The following is a 13,796-nucleotide window of genomic DNA, read 5'->3' as shown; positions in this document are numbered from 1 at the left end:
GGGAAACTCGGTGGGCATCGCTCCATTTTTCTGGGTTCTTCCCTCTTAACCACTAAAATTCAATTTCTGGTTAGGCCAAGTCTACCCTCTTGCCAAGAGAAACAGTCGATTGACGGCTCTTCTGAAAGCCAGAGTGGGTCCTAGGGGCAGTGAGTTGCCAGCAGTGGAGACACCGCGACACACCCTTGACGCGCTGCAGCCAGGTGCTAATCAGATTCTAAGCCATTCAGATCAATAAGAAGCCATTACTCACCAACGACATAGATGCGGTCCCGGAAACTCACTGCATTGATGCATTTGGCCTCCACCGGCATGGCCGCCTTCAAACTCCACTTGTTGGTGGAAGGGTCATAACACTGAGTCTTGTCTGTGGCCAGTTTCCCATTGGGCCCTCCTCCAATCACATAGAGCTTCTTCTTATGGCTGGTGGCTGCAAAGGAACTGACATGGACAAGGAGGGGTGCAGCCTGTAGAGGCACAGGGCACAAGAAGAAGCTGTCAGTCATGCTGCCCAGATTGCTGCAGTAACTCCCAGCATACAGGACAGAGCTCCGGGACACAGAACTGGGCATCTTTTGCCTAAAGTCACAAGGCCCATAGGCTTGACTCCTCTGAAGACACAGCAAGAATGAAAGCATACATTTCCCATCCTCCCTCCAGGCTCCACACAAGCTAGAGCAAGCTGTGTGTTGGGATATGCCAGCCTCTCCCAGAATCCACCTCTCAGGGAAGGAGGAGTATAGGTAAGAATAAGTTTATACAGGTGAAATCAGCCAGTGTTGGAGGAAAATGATGCTTTATACATGCATATTCATATATGTTCATGTGCTCATCCACTCAAAAAATATCTATGGAGTGCCTACTATGTACCAGCATTGATTTTCCTTGGTGCTTATATCTAGGAAGAAAAGCTGGTATACGGGTTTGAGGTGGCCACAGGTAAGCAGACTCTTCCATTATAGGGTAGCACTGAGGATTCTGAGATTAAGTCAGATGTGTGCTTCTACCCTATGAACCCCAGGACACTAAAGGAGACTTCCAAGAGCCTCTTGCCCATTTATTTGCAGGATCCTTTTAGATCATGGAGCAGCTCTGTGATCGGGCTTGTTTTGAGAAGATCTTAGGTACGCTCCCCATAAATGTTAAGGGCTCTCAATATAGCACTTTTCAGGCTGACAGTCTTGGCTAGATGTGGTGACCTGGCAACCTTTGTTTGTGCCTACAATGACTGTGTTGTACACTCCATTAAGCTGGAACATGCTTGGACATCTGATCTGATAAGGAGAAAGAAAATTTGAAATTGGGAATAACCTGGAAATGAGATGAGGTGGCTTTTCTTTTCCTGAGTCTAATATACACCTGAGGTTGCATTGATAAGTCTGACATGCAGGGCTGCAAGTGGCTCATCATCAATGGGAAAATAAAGAAGGGATGACTTCTAACATGACCAAATCACTCTGGGTTCATAAACTGTATAGTAAAGTGATCCGCATGTGTCCAGTGTGGAGAAGAATAGGAGACAAGGCATCTGAGGAGACAAGACTCTACGTCAAGACATGCAGACCAAGAGATCTCCCATCTAAGGACAAGGTAAGTCTCCGTCCACATCTGGGATTCTGTCCAAATTAGGACAGGTGCCCACACAGACCTTCACCACTTGGAAGGACATTGTTTCTGTGATTTGATCAGCGATACTGAAGCAATAGCTCTAGGAGGAGGGAAGCTCAGAGCCACCAAAAATGTTCTCCTTGGGAGTAAAGTGATCAGAAAGCTGGCCACCATGATAGGCACGTTCCAAAGCTTTCTAAAAAAGCATTGAAGTAATAATACAGGCAGTTACTGGTAGAAATCGTCTCCTATACCTCTGACCAGCAGTTGTGAAAGGGGTCGTAGGTCTCCACGTTGTTGATTCTCTGTAAGCCGTCGAAGCCTCCAATAACATAAACCTTGCCACCCAACACCACCATCTTATGCCTCCAGCGGCCTATGTTTAAATACTCAATCTGAATCCACTTGTTGATCGAAGAATTATATTTCCAAACATCATGCTGTGTTTCTTTGCCACCTGCAAGAGATACAAAGCATTTAAGAAACCATCAGATGCGTCAGAAATACAGCTTCTCCCATAATATCCCACATATCCAAAAGTGCCAAGTCCCCAGACCAGCCCTACCCTGAGGGGAGATATAAGAAACCCGGCTAGTGTGTGCTGTCTGGCAGGGGAGATGAGGCAAACGCAGGGGAACAGGGAGAGGCAGAAGGGATGATGTACCGCACTGTGTCTTGTGCCACCTCAGTGCTGTGAGAGTTCAGAGAAGAGGTGGCTAAGTGAGCAGGGCCCCAAGAAGGCTTCAGGGGGGCAGGACTGAAGCCAGCCTGGGTGGGTAGGGGCCAGAGCGAGTCTGGACTCAGTGTTTGCGCTCACAAGGAGCAGGAAGTAAGGCTGGGTGGGGACAGTGGGGTTTGTGCAGAAGGCAAATTACATGGCAGCTTAAGTTCTATGTTTACTTAATTATTTAAACAAAAAAGCAAAGATACAGACCTGGAAAAATCACTAAGAAATCGTACAACATTCTCTTGGTGTGTCTCTCTGATCTGTATAAAAAGGTCAGTGGGATTTATCCTATTTCTAAATTATTTTTTGTTATAAAAGTACGAGATGCTCACAATAGATATTTGAGAGTGATCTGGTAAATATTTTCTTGAAGACAACGCTCTTAAAAAACAGAAAATAAGTAATTCAGCAGCTGGGGAAAGAGACAAAGACAAAGGAGGACTGACTTTTTTGGTGATTTTAATCAAATATTTAACAGCTTTGTGTTTCCATTTTCCCATCAGCACAGAGTACTGCCAACTACTTAAAGCAAAGATTTCCTTTCCAGACTTACATATGTGCAATAGTGGAGAAGTGAACATTACTGACCACATTCTGTGTCGGGGTGTTTCTCTAGTGCAGAACCCAGAAGTGGGTTTTCTAAGTCAAAGGCATGTGCACCCTGAGTTTTTATAGGTGCAGCCAAAGCATGCTCCACAGCTGTGCTGGTTGACTTTTCCTCATACCCACTTTTTGTTGATGGTGGTGGTTTTGTTTCCTGCCTTTCTTTTATTTTATTAAGTCTGACGGAGAAAAACTCTGTCAGTTTGGTTTTCACTTACTACGAGGGAAGCAGAGCTTCCTCTGCCTTGAATCTTTTGTTCATATGCTTTGGCCATTTTTCTTTGGGTGGGGTACCTTTCAAAGGTCTCCATTTATTCAAAACATTGATCCTATTTAGGTAGTGTCAAAAAGTATAAATATAAAATAACTGTAAATTTTCAAAGAAATATATGCAAACTTTATTAAAACCTATGATTTTATTTTAGGACTAAAAAAAAAAAGCATATGGTGTGCATAAATGATAAATGAGAAGACACCTTATTGTGAAGATGTCAACCCTCCCTAGGTTAATCTATATACTCAGTGCCTTCAGGACTTTTGGGGGGAACTTGATGAGATAATTCTAAATTTCACTGGGAAGAGTAAGTTTGGAAAAATTTCTAAGAAACTTTTGAAAAAGAAAAGTGAAGAAGGAGGCTTTCCTTATCAAGTATTAAAATATACAAAAAAGCTAACCTAATACAAACAGTGCAGTACTAGACAAACTGATCAGTTAAAGACAAGAGCACAGAAACAGACTAAAATACATACAGATCATTAAATAAACGTTATTAGAACAATCGGTTGTTCGTTTGGATAAAAATTAAGTTAGATACTCATTTTACATTACATTTAAAATAAAATTCAAATGTTACTGCTATAGAAGTAACTGGAGAATGTATAGGATATTATGTTAATGGCCTTGGGGTTAGGAGGGGTTTTCTAAGCATGACATGAAATGTGGAATTGTATAGGAAAGAAAGCAAGTATATAAATATAAAGTTAAAAAACAGCCACAGTCTAGGAGAAAATATTTGCAACACAAATAGCAAAGGATATATAATTAGGGCTCCAAAAAATTAGTAAGAAAAAGACAAAAACTGATAGGAACTGTCAAAGAGTGTGAACAGATAATTTTTAAAAAATAAATCCAATTATCTGGTAAATATATAAACTATGCTCAACCTCACTAATGACCTAGGAGTATAAATTCAAACATTCTAGTCTATTAAAAATTTAAATGACTAACAATAGAAATTGTGAGCAAGGATATAGAAAACGGGCACTGTCACTCATCACTGATTGGACTGTAAATTGGTACAACTTTTCTGTAGGACAATTTCACAATATATACAAAATTCTCAATTCACATATGACCACTTTCAGGAAACTTTCCAAGTAGCAGCGCAAGTATGAAAAAATAAGTGTCTAAGAATGCCTACTGCAGTGTTTTTTAAGGAGATTAAAAAAAAAAGAAAGCTAAAAACATTATGATTTATCCATTTGGTAGACTACCAAATAACTGGTAAAAAGAATAACAGTAGTGATAATACTGGCCAGCGTAATTAAGCTCCCATGATGTGCTTTGCATTAGTAACTATATCAGTTAATATGTATATCCATTAAACCAACATGTCATCCTGTCCAGATGATATTGTTAATTGAAGTACAAGTTTCTGTTGATTTAACTGTGTATAACAAGCATGCTTTCAGGTGTTGCTTGTATCATTAAAAAGTGAACAACAAATTTATGACAAAAGAATAACATGTGGGCTGGGCACAGTGGCTCACACCTGTAATCCCAGCACTTTGGGAGGCTGAGGTGGGCGGATCACCTGAAGTCAGGAGTTCAAGACCAGCCTGGCCAACATGGTGAAACCCTGTCTCTACTTAAAATACAAAAATAATTGGGCCAGGCGCGGTGGCTCATGCCTGTAATCCCAGCACTTTGGGACACCAAAGCAGGCAGATCACCTGAGGTCAGGAGTTTGAGACCAGCCTGTCAATATGGTGAACCCCCGTTTCTACCCAAAATACAAAAATTAGCCAGGCATGTTGGTGGGCACCTGTAATCCCAGCACTTTGGGAGGCCGAAGTGGGTGGATAACCTGAGGTCAGGAGTTTGAGACCAGCCTGGCCAACATGGTGAAACCCCCTCTCTACCAAAGATACAAAAATTGGCCAGGCATGATGGCATGTGCCTGTAATCCCAGCTACTCAGGAGGCTGAGGCAGGAGAATCGCTGGAACCTGGGAGGCAGAGGTTGCAGTGAGCCAAGACCTCTCCATGGCACTCCAGCCTGGACAACAGTGAGACTCTACCTCAAGGAAAAAAAAGAAAGAAAGAAAGAAAAAGAATAACACGTGTAGTATATGTGACAAAGACTGACTATGATGACCACACCTGTTGATCCCTCCTGGGCACATAGCTAAACTACATTTCCCAGCCCCCTGCACCTAGACGGGGTGAGGGGAGGGTAAGGGAGGTCATGTCGCTAGTTTTTGCCAATGGAGCTTGAGCAAAATCAATGGCCCTTCCAGGCTGAGGCTTTTGTGAGCAGGTGCGACTTCTTAACTCCCTCAGCGTTTTTCTCATCCCTAAATCAAGTCCACATGTAGGAAGAAGCGGTGTCACAAGATGGCAGGATCCTAGGCCCCTGAGTACCTGAATGGAGCAGACCGTCCTCCCCCTGACCCCTGCATACTATTGTGTTAATTCACTGAGACTTAGGATTTGTAACAGCAGCTAAAATGATTTACCCTGAGCAAACAGAAAATAGTTTTTGTAAAAAATGAAAACCCATAGCACTGTGATGGCACAGAGAAACTGCCCTCTTACTTTACTTGCTCTGCATTGCTTGGATCTTCTACAACAATTAAGGCCGGGTGCGGTGGCTCACGCCTGTAATCCCAGCACTTTGGGAGGCTGAGGCGGGTGGATCACAAGGTCAGGAGTGCAAGACCAGCCTGACCAACACAGTGAAACCCCGACTGCACTAAAAATACAAAAATTAGCCAGATGTGGTGCCACGCGCCTGTAATCCCAGCTACTTGGGAGGCTGAGGCAGGAGAATCGCTTGAACACGGGAGCCGGAGGTTGCAGTGAGCCGAGATCGTGCCACTGCACTCCAGCCTGGGCAACAGGGCTAGACTCCATCTCAAAATAAATAAATAAATAAATAAATAAATAAATAAATAAATAAATAAAAATAAAAATAAATTCTGCAAGATGAAAAGAAAGCTAGAACCTAATCAACGATATGAATGCATCCAAAGGACGACCTGCCCTTGATTTTGGAGGAAACACGCTCTGGGGTGCCGCTTTCCTCTCAACAAGTTCAGATTGGAGAAAAGCCTGTAAGAAAGGGGAAGGGAAGCTTGTCTCCTTCCTTAGGGTCCCAGGGAGAGGAGCCAAGTGGCTTTTGATGTGATGGGGAGAGCATGGACATTAGGCTCAGAACTTGGATTGAAGTCCTGCCTGACATCTACCAGTGTGCAACCTTAGGTATGTTCAAGAATCTCTCTGCGCCTCTGTTTTCTCCTACCCTAAAAACCCCTATCTTATAGAGCTGATGTGAGAGGCAAACAATTAAATGTTGTTAAAGTATAAATGTATCTACCACTCAGTAAAGACGGTTGAGACTGTGTCATTCAATAAATATTTACTGAACATTTACCCGGAGGTCAGGCACAGTGCTAGGTACAGGGGCTATAGTGTTACCCCTCATGGAACTTCAGGTCTAATGGGAAAGATAGACACGAAGTAACTATCAATACTGAAGCAAACATTTTCCTAATGAAAAAGTATTGGGTCCTACTGAAGTATACCCAAGTACAACCTAATAAACATGGGAGGGGTCAGGTTTGGGGGAAGAGCAGACGTGTTTACTCATTACTGAATTCCCACTGCGTAGCTCAGGGGCCTATGCCTATAGCAGACACTGAATAAACCCTTACCACTTTCCCTCTTCTTTTTCCGTGAAGGACTGGACTTGTCTGCCTCCTCTCCAGGTTTTCTATTAATGCTGGCCAGACAAGGTGGCTCACGCCTGTAATCCCAGCACTTTGGGAGGCCGAGGCCCGTGGATCACCTGTGGTCAGGAGTTCAAGACCAGCCTGGCCAACATGGTGAAATCCCGTCTCTACTAAAAATACAAAAATTAGCTGGGCATGGTGGCAGGCACCTGTAATCCCAGCTACTTGGGAAGGTGAGGCAGGAGGATCACTTGAACTCAGGAGGCAGAGGTTGCAGCTAGCCAAGATTGTGCCACTGCACTCCAGCCTGAGCAATAGAGTGAGACTCTGTCTTAAAAAAGAAAAGAAAAGAAAAGAATAGCACAATGCTGCTCAGTTTGGTGTTTATTAAGGAGCAATGTACCCTCCAAGATGAGACCACCTGAGCTCCTGGGTCCATATCCTGTCTCAGTCAGAGCCAGATCATTGCCAATTCATAGTAATTCTAGGATGGTTGCCTGGTTGCCACTCAGGAACATATGTAGTGCTACTGGGGCTTGCTGTGGCTTTACATGACTCCTTCTTACCTGAGATGTAGACCTCATTTTTCAATGTCACGCATGCAAACTCCACCCACTTCTTATTCTCACTCTCCAGCTCATGCTCCGTTAGCGGGAGCTTGGCCACCTCCAGGCGGCTGCGCCTCAGGGGGTCCAGGCAGGTCACCTCTGCCACAAACCGTTCATCCTTCGTGCAGCCACCGATGATCATGAACACCTCAGACTGGAACTCATGCATCCTGGGCTTGGTGCGCTCCGAAATGATCTGGAAATCAATGTGGGCACATAAAGGCAGGAAACACAAAGTTTCAGAGCTCGGGCTATGGAGCCATTAGGAGCTGGGTCCAATTCCCACATCTGCCATGGTATGACCATCTGACTTCACCTCCCTGAGCCTCAGTTTCATCATCTGTATAATGAGGATATTAGAGGTAACTACCTCATACGTGTGTTGTGAGGATTAAATGGGATAATGTATAGAGTGTGCTTCACCCAGGGCCTGGTGCATATCAGGTACTCAATAAATGTTACCTGTTTTTACTGCTGTTTTAAGAGATCGGGGTCTGTGTACCATCAGATGCCCTTCCTGCCTTTCCTCTCCTGCCTAGTCTGAAACCTTAAATCCTGGAATTTCATTTTGGGCTACTTTCCATTCCCCCTTGGCTTTAATTTCTTGATGAGACCTCAGACTTTGCTCACCATCAGCCTTCTGGAAGAGACATCCTGGACAGTGATGACATACGAGCATTCAGTGACTTAGGAAACAAGAACTAGAAGGAATCAGGGTGTGGCCAGGGAGGGAGGAAGGCTGGTTCCAACATACAGTAAATGACCTATGGGTATTTGAACCCTGCTGAAAGAGCAGAGGTTCGAAAGTCAAATGTACCAGCGTTCTATCACCTGTGGCCATGTGACCTTGGAGAAGTAACACGACCTCTGCAGACTGCTTGTAATCATTTCTATGCTCTCAGATGACTGTGAGCATTCATGAGGTCATGAGGTAGAGGTGTGAACAGAGCACCTGGCACACACTCGCCCCTCAACAGCTAATTATGCCTGTAGGAGCAGCGGTAGATGCCATATTGATACTGCTATAAAAGGAAGAGCTGCCCTTCTTGGTTCCATTGATCTCCTGGGCTCCATGATGAAGGTTCCATAGTGTGCTGATGGGAGGCAGAGAGGCAGCCACCATTTCCCAGATGGCCAGAGTCGCCAATTTTCCTACAAAATTAGACTGATTTAACACAGACTACAGAACTCCGATTCTGCCCATAGGTGGTGACAAATAGGTTACAGCAGCGAAGACTGAGCCCTCAAACAGTGAATCCAACCAAGAGCCACAAATAATCAGACCAGCCAGCTCCCAGCCTCTAATTTTCCATAACAGTCTTTGGCTGGTTGGTTGGTTTTCTGTGCCTAGGAGCCTGGTACGGTGAATTCTGCATCCTCCGATCTTGAGGCTGAACCATGGCCATAAAGTTTGTGGCAGGGCAGTTCCTTATGGGTCAGCAGAATGGGGATAGGTGTGACTGGACAAAGCCTAGGCAATGGGCTGGCCCTGACAGTGTGGACAGCAGAACGGTGCTGGGATAAGGGTGAAGGGGTGAGCCAGGGAACTTGGGGGCACCATGAGAGCACCAAGCTGGCAGGACAGGATCTGGGCAATGGCACCAAAGACAAACTTTGCTGCTCTGCAACTTTCTCTTCAGCTATCAGCCGTAGTTCCTGTCCCTAAACCTCATTCCCCACAGCTGAGGCACAACCTCCAGCACCAGTCTATCCGGTCCTCTTTCAGAGGGGATTTAGGTGCTGCAGGGCAATGCTTAGAAAACAGTACTGGCCTCCCTGAATTGATTCCCTTGTGACCCTTTCTTCAGTTCTGGGAACCAGGCCTCAGCCTCCACTCTGAAGCTCCCCTCATTTTATTTGTAATGCCTGCTCTCCTGCCCCAATAACCTGCTGGGTAATTGAGAGGCTGCTACAAGGACTGGACTAGCCGTGATCTCACCTCCTGACCTCCAGGTCTGGCATCTCATTCCTTGGTCCTGACCTATGAAAGGCTGTCCTCCTACTGGCTAAAATTCCTGGTTTCCTGACTGCTGTCTGGATCTCCCCATAATATTCTATTCTTAATTTTCCATGCTACCACCCCAATCCACTTACCCCTTTAAGGCATTTGAGTAATTTACCACGTCACTTTGTCCTTTTCTCCAGGAAGCCATTCCTAACTTTGCACACATTCCCATGACCCTGAATTTCCCCCACAACAGCACTTTTCATGCTTCACTGTAATTTACTGTAAGGCCCCTGATGGCAGGAACAGCCCTTTTTCTCCAATGGATCCTCAGCACCAACAATAGTACCTGGAGCTTGTGGGCATCTATAAACATTGATTAAATGAGCGAGTGAGCTGGGTGCAGTGACTTATGCCTGCAATCCCAGCACTTTGGGAGGTCGAGGCAGGTGGATCACCTGAGGTCAAGAGTTCAAGATCAGCCTGGCCAGCATGGTGAAACCCCATCTCTACTAAAAATGAAAAAGAAAATTTAAAAAATTAGCAAGGTGTGGGGGTGGGCACCTGTAATCCTAGCTACTCAGGAGGCTGAGGCAGGAGAATCACTTGAACCTGAGAGGCAGAGGGTGCAGTGAGCCGAGGTCGCACCATTGCACTCCAACCTGGGCAACAAGAGCAAAACTCCATCTCAAAAAATTAAAAAAAAAAAAATGAGTGAATGGATGAGTGAATGAATGGGCAAGCTGGGTAACTCAGTCTAAATCACTGTGGTAGTAGGCATCCATGATAGCCCCAGTGATCCCTGCTTCCTGGTATTCACATCTGTGTAGTTCCCTCCACACTGTTCTAGAATTGGTCTCTATGACCAACAGATTACAGCAGAAGTGATGATACATCACTTCTGAAATTAGGCTATAAAAGGCACTACCAGCTTGCATCCTGATTACTCTCTCAGTCTTTCTTAGGTCATTTGCTCTGGGGGAGGCCAGCTGTTATAGAGATGCCCACATGGCAAGAAACTGAGGCTCCTAACCAGCAGCCACCAAGGATCTGATGCCTGCCAACAGTCCAGTGAGTGAGCCTGAATCCCATTTGAACTTTGAGATCACTGCAGCCCCAGCCAACAGCTTTACTGCAGCTTCGTAAGAGACCCTGAGCTAGAAGCACCCAGCTAAACCACTCCTAGATCCCTGACACTCAGAGCCTGTTAGATAGTAAGTGTTTGTTATTTTAAACTTTTCAGTTTGTGGGTAATTTGTTATGCAGCAACTGAGAACTAACACAATCATCTGGCTGATGGGCTTGGCTGGGTAGCGAGACCTGCCTTAGAACTCAGCACCACGGGACTGCCAAGTGGTGGCACCATTACCACATTGTAAGTTCAGCTACATGTGGCAAAATATTAGCCCCAATGTCATAACAAATGTCAATCTGAAGTCTGAGGTGTGCCAGTTTGTTGCAGACATGCGGAAGTGTTTGCCAATGAACGGCATGCAACAATCAGGCATAACCAGTTTATTTTCAGATTGTTAAAAACAGAGCAGATAATTGCACCTCAGTGACTGCTCAACTGTCCACAGATCTTATACTAGGGGACACAGTGAGCATATTGTTTCAGCAAAGCTATCCTTGGGCTGGAGCCTCTGCTCCCCTTTTCCCACATCACACATGTTAGAGTAACCTTTGGTATAGACCAGGTTCATGTCTGAAAACTTAAGAGGCAATTAAGTGAAGAGGCAAATTTCCCTCTGTCCCCAAATATCTCTTTCAATGAAGGTTCCAGCTACCATTCCCAAATCAAATAGAGATTGGCATTTGCTTTTGGTGTTCTAAAATTTCCTGTTGTTAATATCAGTTTAGAGGATGGACAAGGTTAAAAGAGAAAGATGGGCTGGGCACGGTGGCTCACTCCTGTAACCCCAGCACTTTAGGAGACTGAGACGGGCAGATCTGAGGTCAGGAGTTTGAGACCAGCCTGACCAACAAGGAGAAACCCCATCTCTATTAAAAATACAAACTTAGCCAGGGGTGGTGGCACATGCCTGTAATCCCATCTACTCGGGAGGCTGAGGCAGGAGAATCTCTTGGACCTGGGAGGCAGAGGTTGCAGTGAGCCAAGATCACGCCCTTGCACTCCAGCCTGGGCAACAAGGGCGAAAGTCTATCTGAAGAAAAAAGCAAACAAACAAATGGGAAAGATGACGATAGGACAAGAGGGTTAAAGTTTGGTAAATGAAGGGTACGGGGAGAAGTGTGTTCACAGAGTAGCCTCCAGGCTCACGCTACTGCCATGAGGAGTCAACCCAAGACCCTTCCAGCAGTGAGCAGACTGGATTCTCAGGGAATCAACTGGCAATGAATGAGACCCCAATTAGGAGGTCATGGTGGTTGGTTGGTTGGTTCAGTTGCCCAAACTATAAAATGAGGATGAGAAAGTGCCTTGAGAAGGATTTGGGAAATTAAGGCCACAAAAACCTGGGACACAGTGAAAAGACTGATTTTAACCCCAGAGAAGGATTGATTGTGAGAGATTCATTACTTAATTCTCAAAACAGTTCTATCAATTGGTAGATATTATTATCCCCATGTTACAGATCAGAACTGTGCCTTAGCATAGTTAAGTAATTGCCTCAGGTTACACTGTAAAAAAATTGTGCAGTCAAGATTAACACCCAGATCTCTGCCTGATTCAAAGCCCAGGTTCTCACCACTGAAGAATTTTCCAGATGTCAGAATTCTCTCTCCTCCTAAATCTAAAGCTTATAATGTCTGACTCTGCCCCCAGCACCTTGGAAATACAAAAGGCAATGAAAATATTTCATTGCAGCAATTGTGCAGAAGACAGGGTAGGGACCTTTTCTATCAGAAAAAAGCCTTTATCATCTGCATTCCAAGGATTTAGAAAATAGGAAGCAGAAACAAAAATAGCAAAAATATTGGAAGTATAGTTGAGCAAGGCACTGTTTATGTTTAAATTGTTTTAAAGTGCTATTTATTTCTTTTAACTTTTATTTTAGGTTCAGGAGCATGTGCAGATTTGTTATATAGGTAAATTGTGTGTCGTGGGGGGTGGTGTGCAGATTATTTCATCATCCAGGTAATAAGCATAGTACCTGATAGGTAGTTTTTCAATCCTCACCCTCCTCTCATCCTCTACCCTCAAGTAGGCCCTGGTATCTTTTGTTCCCTTCTTTGTGTTCATGTATACTCAAATTTTAGCTCTCACTTATAAGTGAAAATATGCATTATGTGGTTTTCTGTTCCTGTGTCAGTTCACTTAGGATAATGGCCTCCAGCTCCATCCATGCTGTTGCAAAAAACATGATTGCATTCTTTTTCATGACTGTGTAGTATTCCAGGGGAGACACTGAATAAATGCTGAACTGAGGGCAGTTGCAGAGACTGAGAACTGTCTGCAATTATATGCAGGCTGTCTGCTAGACATCCAGCATAGAATAAAGCCTATGTGGTTTCCTAGACTTCCCCCATCAATCCACTCATCACCCTTCATTTGTTAAATGTCCCATCTTCTCTGACACACAGACTGTTTAGCAGTACCTGGGTAAGACACAGACTATTTTGCAGAACCTGGTGCCATATCTGGCATAGAGTTGGTGTTCAGGATTTATTTGCAAAAAATGAAGGCATAGCATGCTTAACTACATGGGATGCTGTTTACATAGTTTTAAGGGGGAAATTTATAGCATGAAAGCCAATATTAGAAAGAAAGAAAGTCTCAAATCAGTGGCCTCCACTTCCACCTTAAGAAACTAGAGAAATAAGTGTAAATTAAACCCAAACTAAGCAGAAAGAAAGAAAATAATGATCAGAGTGGAAATAAGTGAAATAGAAAAGAGAAAAACAATGGAGAAAATCAAATGAAACTAGACATTAGTCATTTGAGAAAAATCAATAAAATTGATAAGCCTCTAACCAGATTGATCAGGAAAAAAAAAAAAGGGGGCAGAAACAAATTACCAATATCTGGAATGAGAGATGTGACAACACTATAGATTCTGCAGGTATTAACAAGATAATAAAGGAATGCTCTAAACAACTTTATGTCAATACATTCAGCAACTTATATTAAATGAAAAAATTATTTGAGGCACAAACTATCAAAGTTCATTCTAGAAGAAACAGAGATCCTAAATAGTCCTATATCTATTAAAGAAATATACATTATAGTTTAAAAACTTTCCACAAAGAAAACACCAGGCTCTGGTAAATTCTACTAAACATTGAAGGGTATGTTTGCAGAGTGAATGAATGAACAGTGGATCTAAGGACCACAAAAAAAAAAAAAAAAAAAAAAAAAAAAAAAAGACTAGAAAAGAACACAGAAAAAGGGA

At 43.8% G+C, this 13,796-nt stretch overlaps 1 protein-coding gene across 1 annotated transcript in view; it reads right to left on the bottom strand.

The window, feature by feature from the left end:
* Positions 1-13,796, bottom strand: part of KLHL6 (kelch like family member 6) — a 75,276-nt gene that overhangs the window by 9,182 nt on the left and 52,298 nt on the right. Inside the window, exons 4-6 of the mRNA XM_007971971.3 lie at positions 7,458-7,695; positions 1,863-2,065; positions 254-467 (exon numbers count right to left, since the gene is read on the bottom strand). Of these exons, the coding sequence (XP_007970162.1) occupies positions 254-467; positions 1,863-2,065; positions 7,458-7,695 (655 nt within the window). The remainder of the gene's footprint in view (positions 1-253; positions 468-1,862; positions 2,066-7,457; positions 7,696-13,796) is intronic.

This window comes from Chlorocebus sabaeus, chromosome 15 (genome assembly GCF_047675955.1).
Source record: "Chlorocebus sabaeus isolate Y175 chromosome 15, mChlSab1.0.hap1, whole genome shotgun sequence".
NCBI lineage: Eukaryota > Metazoa > Chordata > Mammalia > Primates > Cercopithecidae > Chlorocebus > Chlorocebus sabaeus.
Note: the sequence above shows the minus strand (reverse complement) of the source record. Positions and strands in the feature narration are given on the sequence as shown.